General features: G+C 35.9%; 1 protein-coding gene across 4 annotated transcripts in view; it reads left to right on the plus strand.

Moving 5' to 3' along the window:
• TPR (translocated promoter region, nuclear basket protein) overlaps positions 1–12,097 on the plus strand; it is a 66,935-nt gene that overhangs the window by 22,890 nt on the left and 31,948 nt on the right. For all 4 annotated transcript variants that reach the window (XM_026509236.4, XM_026509235.4, XM_057315590.1 and 1 more), the window contains exons 23-28: positions 333–499; positions 1,492–1,644; positions 2,033–2,149; positions 9,089–9,292; positions 9,614–9,798; positions 10,210–10,357. In XM_026509236.4, the coding sequence (XP_026365021.2) occupies positions 333–499; positions 1,492–1,644; positions 2,033–2,149; positions 9,089–9,292; positions 9,614–9,798; positions 10,210–10,357 (974 nt within the window). The remainder of the gene's footprint in view (positions 1–332; positions 500–1,491; positions 1,645–2,032; positions 2,150–9,088; positions 9,293–9,613; positions 9,799–10,209; positions 10,358–12,097) is intronic.

Below are 12,097 nucleotides of genomic sequence, written 5' to 3' on the forward strand. Positions count from 1 at the left end.
TTAGAGTAAGTAGTGTTTAAATAATAAATTAAGAACCTGGTAGTATCTTCAAGTAGCTCCCTCAGGTTAGTGCAAATATTTAATATTTTTCTCTTTTAAATTTGTAATATTTGTAATAGCAGATTTTAAATATTTGATATTTTGAAGAAGAAATAACAATATCCTGGTAAAATACCTGTGTTTATTATGGTATTTAGCATAGTTTGAAATACACCTTTTAGATAAGCACTTCTACATTTGAGCCTTAATGCTAATTTCACAAACTCTTAGATAACAATCATCTCTAATGTCATTTAAAATGTTAATTTTAAAAAAGCTCTTTAACCTTCTAGGTCAGCCCACCAACAAAGAAGATGTGGATGATCTTCTAAGTCAGCTAAGGCAGGCAGAGGAGCAGGTGAATGATTTAAAGGAGAGACTCAAAACAAGTACTAGTAATGTGGAACAATATCGAGCAATGGTTACTAGTTTAGAAGAATCTCTTAACAAGGAAAAACAGGTATATACAATTTTAAATTCAGTTTGAATGCACTTAACTTTTTTTTTTAATTAGGAGCTTACTGTATGTAAGCACTGTAGTAAATGTGAGTTCAAGTGACATCATTGTGTTTACCTCTTACACCTTAAAAGTACTTAAGTCTAATAAGCCAGATAAAACAAAACCCACAGAATTCATAAAATGAAGGAGAGTATAATTGCTGTAAGAAAGGTACAGATCAAGTGTTAGTGTAAATGGGAAGGAGGTGAGGTTATTTGTCTCCTGCATGACTTCACAAGAGAGATGGTATTTGTTCATGCCTTGAAAGAAAGTATCATTTGGATAGTCAAAGGTAGAAGGTTATTCCATATAGTAGGAACCCTCAGCCAAGTAAAAAGACTTCAGATGAGAACAGTTTGGCTAGTATATTGACTTTGTGAAGTGAAATAATCAGAAATAGAATTATAAATGTGCCAAGAACCAAATGTGAAAAGCTTTGAATGTTGAATTAAATTATATTCTGTGAGATTATTAAGAGCTCTTGATTTTTTTCCAACATGTTATAATCAGAATTTGTTTTAATTAGATTAATGTGTAGTAGATTGGAGGATAAAGGTTAGAGTTTGTTTTAGTGGCTATAGCAGTAGTCTAGGGCCACAGTTTTAAAAGATCCTTTGTTTGTTGGCATCGTGGAAATCAAGATACGTAGGGAAAAAACCCTTTCGCTGTAGAATTGACAGATTTGGCGGCAAGTGGATATAAGGATTGAGAGAGAAATGGGGAACTAGAAATTTCACTTCAAAAGAAAAATGGTCAGTAGCCCAGTTAAGAGGTAGCTTAAGATTTTAAATGTGGTTTTTAAACTCTCTGATCAACATTGATGGATTTTTTTTTAATTCAAGGCAAATGTTAATTTTTAGTACTTTTCAAATTTAGTTTAGACCTAGAGAAACTAATTGTACAATTTTAAATGTGTATAATTTTTGTATCCTATTATTTGGATGATGGTAAAGGTGACAGAAGAAGTACGTAAGAATATTGAAGTTCGTTTAAAAGAGTCAGCGGAATTTCAGACACAGTTAGAAAAGAAGTTGATGGAAGTTGAGAAGGAAAAACAGGAACTTCAGGATGACAAGAGAAAGGCCATAGAGAGCATGGAACAACAGGTAATTAGTGTATCAACTATATCAGTCTTTTGTGTGTGTCAGGATTTGAATAGCTCATTAGTATCCTCTCAACAGATACTGAGTGAACACGTATTTAACAATAGTTTCATGTGTGTTACTCTGCTCCTTAGGTCTGTACGTATTTTCTTCTGAGAATTTTAGACTACTTTATGGTAGTAGGTATCAGGGGTGCTTTTTAGAAGCCTCTGCCTGAGCATTGACGGTATTTTAGTGGATCTAGACCTGCAACGTTTGTGCAGATAACATTTAAGTTATCTTTCAAATTTAGTAAGAAGTCCCTTCAGGCTAGTTGGATTTTTAAAATCTGTCTTTACTGTAAAATAAGTTTGCAGTTAACTTCAGTTTTAATGTTGTTCTTCTGATGTAGTTATCTGAGTTAAAGAAAACACTCAACAGCGTTCAGAATGAAGTACAAGAAGCTCTTCAGAGAGCAAGCACAGCTTTGAGTAATGAACAGCAAGCCAGACGTGACTGTCAGGAACAGGTAAGTGTTGATCTCGTAGCCAGTTACTGAGATACAAGGTTTGATCCTAGGGAACAGTTCTTGGAGTATATTGATACATCGTGGGGATGGGTGAACCTTATAGAAATGCAGAGTTATTTACACTACTGTGAAACTTGGACTAAGATCAGCTGAAAAGTATATGTGAAGACTAAAGGTAAAGAGTGCGAGAATCATCTTCACAAATCAATCTTCACAAATGGGGAAAAAATATAAAAATATGAGTTAGAATAAAACTGAAGTAGAATGCGAAAGGTAAGGAGATTACTAATGTTCTCATTTTTAAGTTGGGTGGTATATGAATAACCATTCTTTTCATGACAATTCTTTATTGCTTACGTGTACATAGAATGTGTATATACGAAGATTACTTTAAAAACTGAACATAGGGGAAAGTATTTCAAAGGTAATTAGACAAAAATGAATTATCCTTGGCTTATTGCCAAAAATAAGAATATTGGAAATTAAAATGAGAGAATGTATCCATATAATTTTTTTTTTTAAGATTTTATTTACTTATTTGACAGAGAGAGAGACAGCCAGTGAGAGAGGGAACACAAGCAGGGGGAGTGGGAGAGGAAGAAGCAGGCTCCTAGCAGAGAAGCCTGATGTGGGGCTCGATCCCAGAACGCTGGGATCATGCCCTGAGCCGAAGGCAGACGCTTTATGACTGTGCCACCCAGGCGCCCCCCATATTATTATTTTTTTATAATAATTTTTATTATGTTATGTTAGTCACCATACAGTATATCCTTAGTTTTTGATGTAGTGTTCCATGATTCATTATTTGCGTATAATACCCAGTGCACCATGCAATATGTGCCCTCCTTAATACCCATCACCGGCCTATCCCAGTCCCTCACCATCCTCCCCTCTGAAGCCCTCAGTTTGTTTCCCAGAGTCCACAGTCTCTCATGGTTCATTCCCCCTTCTGTTTACCCCCCGTTCTTCCCTTCCTTCTCCTACTGATCTTCCTGCTATTTCTTATGTTCCATAAATGAGTGAAACCATATGATAATTGTCTTTCTCTGTTTGACTTATTTCACTTAGCATAATCTCCTCCAGTCCCGTCCATGATGCTGCAAATGTTGGGTAATCGTTCTTTCTGATGGCTGAATAATATTCCATTGTATATATGGACCACATCTTCTTAATCCAGTCATCTGTTGATGGGCATCTCGGCTCCTTCCACAATTTAGCTATTGTGGACAATGCTGCTATGAACATTGGGGTGCATATGGCCCTTCTGTTCACTACATCTGTATCTTTGGGGTAAATGGCCAGTAGCGCAATGGCTGGATCATAGGGTAGCTCTATTTTTAACTTTTTAAGGGACCTCCACACTGTTTTCCAAAGTGGCTGTACCAACTTGCATTCCCACCAACAGTGTAAGAGGGATCCCCTTTCTCCATATCCTCTCCAACATTTGTTGTTTCTTGCCTTGTCAATTTTTGCCATTCTAACTGGCATAAGGTTGGTATCTCAATGTGGTTTTGATTTGAATTTCCCTGATGGCTAATGATTTTGAACATTTTTTTTATGTGTCTATTAGCCATTTGTATGTCTTCATTGGAAAAGTGTCTGTTCATATCGTCTGCCCATTTTTTGGTTTGATTATTTGTTTCTCGCGTATTGAGTTTGAGAAGTTCTTTGTAGATCTTGGATACCAGTCTTTTATCTGTAGTGTCATTGCAAATATCTTTTCCCATTCTGTGGGCTGCCTCTTAGTTTTTTTGACTGTTTCCTTGGCTGTGCAGAAGCTTTTTATCTTGATGAAGTCCCACAAGTTCATTTTTTCTTTTGTTTCTCTTGACTTTGGAGATGTGTCATGAAAAAAGTTGCTGTGGCCGATGTCAAAGAGGTTGCAGCCTATGTTCTCCTCTAGGATTTTGATGGATTCCTGTCTCACATTGAGGTCTTCCATCCATTTGGAGTTTATCTTTGTGTATGGTGTGAGAGAGTGGTCCGGTTTCATTCTTTTGCATATAGCTGTCCAATTTTCCCAGCACCATTTATTGAAGAGACTGTCTTGTTTCTGCTGGATGTTTTTTCCTCCTTGTCAAAGATTAGTTGCCCAAAGAGCTGAGGGTCCATTTCTGGGTTCTCTATTCTGTTCTATTGGTCTATGTGTCTGTTTTTGTGCCAGTACCATGCTGTCTTTGTGATCACAGCTTTGTAGTATAGCTTGAAATCAGGCAACGTGATGCCCCCAGCTTTGTTTTTCCTTTTCAACAATTCCTTGGCGATTCAGGGCCTTTTCTGGTTCCACACAAATCTAAGGGCTGTTTGTTCCAGTTCTTTGAAAAATGTCATTGGCATTTTGATCGGGATGGCATTGAAAAGTGTAGATTGCTCTGGGTAGCATAGACATTTTAACTATGTTTATTCTTCTGATCCATGAGCATGGAATATGTTTCCATCTTTTTGTGTCTTCTTCAGTGTCTTTCATGAGTGATCTATAGTTTCTAGAATATAGATTCTTTACGTCTCTGGTTAAGTTAATTCCAAGATAACACATGATTGTTGGTGCTATTGTAAATGGAATTGATTCCCTAATTTCTCTTTCTTCAGTCTCTTTGTTCGTGTATAGAAATGCAACTGATTTCTGAGCATTGATTTTGTATCCCGCCACATTACTGAATTGCTCTATAAGTTCTAGTAATTTGGGGGTGGAGTCTTTTGGGTTTTCCATGAATGTATCCATAATATTAAAATAAATTATTCTCATTTCCCTTTTTTCACTTTAAGTTTGCATGCATTTGTGTACATAAATTTTTACATATCTGAGTTATACTTAGCCTTTATTTAATAAAGCCTCCTCCAGATTGCTATGTAGTCTTTTCATAAGTTTCGTTTTGGATAGTTCTTAATATTTCTTCTTTGTTTTTGGGGTGGGGGTTGTTTTTCTCCAATTTTTTTTAATTCCAGTTAGTTAACATACAGTGTAATATTATTTTCAGGTGTAGAATTTAGTGATTTATCACTTACATACAGCACCCAGTGTTCCTCACAAGTGCCCTCCTTCATCCCCATCATTTATTTAACCTATCCCTCCACCTACCACCCCTCCAGTAACCCTCAGTTTGTTCTCTATAGTTAAGAGTCTGTTTCTTGGTTTGCCTCTTTTTTCCCCCATGTTCATTTGTTTTGTTTCTTAAATTCCACATATGAGTGAAGTCATATGGTATTTGTCTTTCTCTGACTTGTTCCACTTAGCATAATACTTTTTAGCTCCATCCACATCATTGCAAATAGCAAGATTTCATTCTTTTTATGGCTGAGTAATGTTCCATTGTATATATATATACCACACCTTCTTGATCCCTTTATCAGTCAACGAACATTTGGTGTCTTTCCATAATTTGGGTATTATTGATAATGTTGCTATAAACGAAGTGTATATGTCCCTTCAAATCAGTATTTTTGTATTCTTTGGATAAATATCTAGTAGTGCAGTTGCTGGATCTTAGGTAGCTTTATTTTTAACTTTTTGAGCAACCTCCATACTGTTTCCCAGAGTGACTGCACCAGTTTCATTCGTACCAACAGTGTAAGGATTCCCCTTTCTCCACATCCTTGCCAATATCTGTTGTTTAGTGTATTGTTAATTTTAGCCATTCTGACAAGCGTGAGGCGATATCTTTATTGTAGTTTTGATTTGTATTTCCCTGATGATGAGTGATGTTGAGAATCTTTTCATGTGTCTGTTAGCCATCTGTATATCTTGGAAAAATGTCTATTCGATATGTCTTAAGCCCATTTTTAAATGGATTATTTGTTTTTTGGGTGTTGAGTTTGATAAGTTCTTTATATATTTTGGATACTAATCTTTATCGGATATGTCATTTGCAAATATCTTCTCCCATTCTGTAGGTTGCCTTTTAGTTTTATTAATTGTTTCTTTTGCTGTGCAGAAGCTTTTTATTTTGATGAAGTCCCAAAAGTTTATTTATGCTTTTGTTTCTGTTGTCTCAGGAGATATATCTAGTAAGAAGTTGCTACAAGCAGTGTCAAAGAGGTTACTGTCTGTGTTCTTGAGGATTTTGATGGTTTCCTGTCTCACATTTAGGTCTTTAATCCATTTGGAGTTTATTTTTGTGTATGATGTAAGAAAGTGGTCCAGTTGCATTCTTCTGCATGTTGCTGTCCACTTTTCCTAGCACCTAGACTTTTTCCATAGGATATTCTTTCCTGCTTTGTCAAAGTTTAATTGATCATACAGTTGTGGGTTCATTCTTGGGTTCTCTATTCTGTTCCATTGATCTATGTGTCTGTTTTTGTGCCAGTATCATACCGTCTTGGTAACTACAACTTTGTAATATAGCTTGAAATCTGGAATTGTGATGCCTCCAGCTTTGCTTTTCTTTTTCAAGATCGCTTTGGCTATTCAGGATCTTTGTGGTTCCATACAAATTTTAGGGTTGGTTGTTCCAGCTCTCTGAAAAATGATGATGGTATTTTGGTAAGGATTGCATTAAATGTGTAGATTGCTTTAGGTAGGATAGACATTTTAAGAATATTCTTCCAGTCCATGAGTATAAATGTCTTCCCATTTCTTTGTGTCATCATTAATTTCTTTCATCAGTGTTGTGTGGTTTTCAGAGTACAAATCTTTTACCTCTTTGGTTAGGTTTATTCCTAGTTGTCTTATGGTTTTTGGTGCAATTGTAATAAATGGGATTCCTTAATTTTTCTGTTGCTTCATTATTGGTGTATAGAAATGCAACAGATTTCTCTACGTTGATTTTGTATCCTGTGATTTGATTTAATTCATGTTATCAATTCTAGCAATTTTTTGATGGAGTCTTTTGGATTTTCTGTATACAGTATCATGTTATCTGCAGATAGTGAAATTTTGACTTCTTCCTTGCCTCTTTGGGTACCTTTTATTTCTTTCTGTTGTCTGATTGTTGAGGCTGGGACTTCCAGTACTATGTCAAATAACAGTAGTGAGAGTGGACATCCCTGTCCTCTTCCTAACCATAGAGGAAAAGCAGTTTTTCCCTATTGAGGATGATATTAGCTCTGGGTTTTTCATATATGGCCTTCATTATGTTGAGATACATTCCTTTATCCCTACTTTGTTGAGGGTTTTTATGAATGGATGTTGTACTTTGTCAAATTCTTTTTCCACATCTTTTGAGAGGTTCATATGATTCTTACCCTTTTTATTAATGTATCACACTGATTGATTTGTGAATATTGAACCACCCTTGCAGCCCAGGAATAAATCCCATTTGATCACGGTATGTGATTCTTTTAATGTACTCTAGTATTTTGTTGAGAATTTTTACATTCATGTTCATCAGTGGTGTTGGCCTATAATTCTCCTTTTTAGTGGGGTATTTGTCTGGCTTTGGAATCAGGGTAACGCTGGCCTCAGAATGAGTTTGGATGTTTTCCTTCCATTTCTATTTTTTTGGAACAGTTTGGGAAGAATAGGTATTCACTGGTCTTTAAATATTTGGTAGAATTCCCCTGGGAAGCCATCTGGCCCTGGACTTTTGTTGGGAGATTTGTGATTACTGATTCAGTTTCTTTGGTGGTTATGGGTCTGTTCAAGTTTTCTATTTCTTCCTGTTTTCAATTTTGGAAGTTCATATGTTTCTAGGAATTTATGCATTACTTCTAGATTGCCCGGTTTGTTGGCATATAATTTTTCATAATCTCTTGCAGCCGTTTGCATTTCTGTGGTGTTGGTTGTGATCTCTCCTCTCTCATTCCTGATTTTATTTGGGTCCTTTCTCTTTTTTTTTGATAAGTCTGGCTAGAGGTTTATTAATTATATTAATTTTTTAAAGAACTAGCTCTTGGTTTCACTGATCTATTCTACTGGGTTTTTTTGTCTCTATATGATTTATTTCTGCTCTGGCATTTGTTATTTCCCTTCTTCTGCTGTCTTTAGGCTTCATTTGTTTTTCTTTCTCTAGCTCCTTTAGGTGTATGGTTAGGTTGCGTATTTGAGATTTTTCTTGTTTCTTGGGGTAGGCCTATATTGCTATATACTTCCCTCTTAGAACTCTTTTTTGTATCCCAAAGGTTTTGGACCATTGTATTTCATTTTCACTTGTTTCCATGTATTTTTTAATTTCTTTAATTTCCTGGTTGACCCATTCATTCTTTGGTAGTATGCTCTTTAACCTCCATGTATTTGTGGTCTCTTCATATTTTTTCTTGTGGTAGACTTAAGTTTCATAGTGTTGTGGTCAGAAGGTATGCATGGTATGATCTCAATCTGTTTGTACTTGCTAGGCCTGACTCGTGATCTATTCTGTAGAATGTCCCATGTGAACTCAAAAAGAATGTGCATTCTGTTGCTTTAGGATGAAATGTTGTGAATATATCTGTTAAGTGCATCTGGTCCAGTGTTCTTTCGAAGCCATTGTTTCCTTATTGATTTTCTGCTTCAATGATCTGTCCATTGATGTAAGTGGGGTGTTAAAGTTCCCTACTATTGTATTATTATCAATGAGTTCCTTTATGTTTGTTACTAATTGTTTTATATATTTGGTGCTCCTGAGATGGGGGCATAAATATTTACAATTGTTAGATTTTCTTGTTGTAGAGTCCCCTTTATTATGATATAGTGCCCTTCATCTCTTGTTATAGTCTATGGTTTAAAATCTATTTTCTCTGATACAAGTATTGCTACTCAGGCTTTCTTTTGACTTCCATTTGCATGATAATTGTTTCTCCATACCCTCCCTTTAAGAGGCAGGTGTCTTTAGGTTTAAAATGGGTCTCTTGTAAACTATATATTTCATTAAATATATGCAGCATAACTTCTAATTATTCTCCTGTTTTGGTATGTTTGGGTTGTCTTTTGTTATTATAGATAATATAATGTGCATTTTTTCAGAAAATACTGACCAGCCTTACGATTTTCTAACCTTGTGTCAATGGGGGAATAATTTCTTACAGGCTAAAATAGCTGTGGAAGCTCAGAATAAGTATGAGAGAGAACTGATGCTACATGCTGCTGATGTTGAAGCTCTACAAGCTGCCAAGGAACAGGTTTCCAAAATGGCATCAGTCCGTCAGCATTTGGAAGAAACAACCCAGAAAGCAGAATCACAGTTACTGGAGTGTAAAGCATCTTGGGAGGAAAGAGAGAGAATGTTAAAGGTATAATTGTACATCACGATAGAATGTTCTAGAGAATTTAAAGGTTTGAGGTTTTTGTTTTTTTTTTTAAAGATTTTATTTATTTATTCGACAGAGATAGAGACAGCCAGTGAGAGAGGGAACACAAGCAGGGGGAGTGGGAGAGAAAGAAGCAGGCTCGTAGCAGAAGAGCCCGATATGGGGCTCGATCCCATAACGCTGGGATCACGCCCTGAGCCGAAGGCAGACGCTTAACCGCTGTGCCACCCAGGCGCCCCAAACGTTTGAGGTTTTTAAATGTACTTTGGAAAGTCTGCTATTATGATAGACTGTTGTTTACAGGATGAAGTTTCCAAGTGTATGTCTCGCTGTGAAGATCTGGAGAAACAGAACAGATTACTTCATGATCAGATTGAAAAATTAAGTGACAAGGTTGTCGCCTCTGTGAAGGAAGGTGTACAAGGTCCCTTGAATGTATCTCTTAATGAAGAAGGAAAATCTCAAGAACAAATTCTAGAAATTCTCAGGTAACTCCAATAATATTCTTAATGCTTCACACCAACAGCTGTGTAATGTAACTATAAATGCGTAAGTTAGGGAAGTGGAGTAGTCATGTGCTGTTTACTTACAAAGCTCGTTCCATCCCTTAGTGGTCACTGTTGACATTTAAACATATGCCAAGTTAAAGAAATGACTAAGTTGAATCTGATAGTAAGAACGTGAGTGGATTTTTTGAAAAACTAAATGCCTTGTTATTTTAAACATACACATTTCTAAAGTCACTGTTTATAATTTTAGAAAGTCTCATTAATTAAAACATTATGTAAAAATAATTACTAAAGTCAGTGGTTTTTGTCATCTTAACAATTATCCAAGTTTTGAAATGTTATATTGTTGGCATTTTTTTAATTCAAATGAAACCTTACATATTCTTGTAGATTTATACGACGAGAAAAAGAAATCGCTGAAACCAGGTTTGAGGTGGCTCAGGTTGAGAGTCTGCGTTATCGACAAAGAGTTGAGCTTTTAGAAAGAGAACTGCAGGAACTGCAGGATAGTCTGAATGCTGAAAGAGAGAAAGTCCAGGTATGAATCCTAAGCTTTAAGAAAGCCGTTGTTAAATCAAAAGAGAGCTCCTTTTTGTTTCTTAGGATGTAAAATTTAATTTGAAATAAGTGTTTTGCCTAAAGTCATAAATTATTAAAACATTATTATTATAGTTATTATTATTATAAACATTATTATTATTACACAGTGATACAGTGTAATGGTGAAAGACTAGTGGCGATCAGATTGCCTGGTTTTAAATTCTAGCTTCACACCATTAGGTATGTGTCCTGGGTATATTAATATCCCTGCTCTTAAATTTCTTCATCTGAAATATTGGGATGATAATAATAAGGATTAAGTGAGTTAAAGTACACAAAGCATTTAGAAACATGTCTGGTGCATAGTGAGTACTTAATAAACTTCAGTTATCTTTATTATTGTAGTTGATATATGTATGTCTGAGTAGTTATTCTTGATAGAGTTGTAGATAGAAACTGCTGCAGAATACTTTTTTCTCAGCAAGGGAGTAAAAAATAATTAAAACTATCAACCAGGAAAGGAAAAGAAGATGCTCTAGTGAATGGATGGTCACAGCATAAGCTCAACTCCTTAACCCATGCCATCACCCAAAAGCTTATAATTACATGCCCTCATTCTGAAGATATGCAGTAATATAACTTAACATCTGGAAGGAGGAAAATTAAGACCTTGAATCATTTATCTTCTTTTAACTGATAGGTAGTTGGAATGGCTGCTAGAGAAAAACCATTGAAACCCAGGGGAAAGTGAGTAGATTTATGGGATTTATGTTTTCATACAGAAATGAAAAGTTTCAGAATTACATCTTGGGAAAACAGTCCAATTCAAACATATCATCATGGAAATAAACAGGCCCTCGATTTCTGTGACATTAACATTTGGAGGAAAAAGAGCAGAATCGGGGTTTTTAAAAAGAGTGCATATTTTCCCAGTGTTCCTTCAGACAAATAATGCCCAGCCAACAGTCAGGAGGGGAAAACCAACTCGTGCATAAAATCAGAAGAGGCAAAAAGTAACACACGTTATATCAAAAATAATACCCAAGCAAGGGGCACCTGGGTGGTTCAGTCCGTTAAGTGACCAGTGCTTGATTTCAGCTCAAGTCATGATCTCAGGGTTCTGGGGTTAAGCTCCGTGTCAGCCTCAGCAGGGAGTCTGCTTCTCTCTGTCTCTCTCTCGATCTCGATCTCAATCTCGCTCTCCTTCTGCTCCTCCCCCCACTTACATGCACATGCTCTTTCTCTCACTCTCAAATAAATAAATCTTAAAAAAAAAGAAAATACCCAAGCATAAACAGTGTAGGATGACAGTGCTGAGCCATAACATTTTTTTTAACACATACTTTTCTTTTTTATTACATTAAAAGCAGGCAGTAGTCTGATAATAAAAAGGCTGCTTATGCAATTCTGTTACGTTAAACTTTACTTACAGGATGTTAAATTCTTAGAACTAAAGTTCCCCCCAGAAAGAGATTAATGGAAACATTGATTGCTTTTCAGACTTGATAGTTGCTGCTTTAAAAGGTGGTCTTTAACAAACATTAAGTTGAAAAAAAAAAACAAAAACCATAGAACACAGTGAATTACTTTTATTTCAGTATGCATCCTCGTCTCAGCATTTACTGGTCCTGAACAGAAAAATGGAAAATGGAAAAAAGCAGCAGTTTGCCAGGAAATCAGGCCCACCCATTATAGGGACCTGCTGTGCACACTGAACTCTTTCTTAATCCCTGCTGAG

This window comes from Ursus arctos, unplaced genomic scaffold (genome assembly GCF_023065955.2).
Source record: "Ursus arctos isolate Adak ecotype North America unplaced genomic scaffold, UrsArc2.0 scaffold_2, whole genome shotgun sequence".
In the NCBI taxonomy this organism is placed as follows: Eukaryota; Metazoa; Chordata; class Mammalia; order Carnivora; family Ursidae; genus Ursus; species Ursus arctos.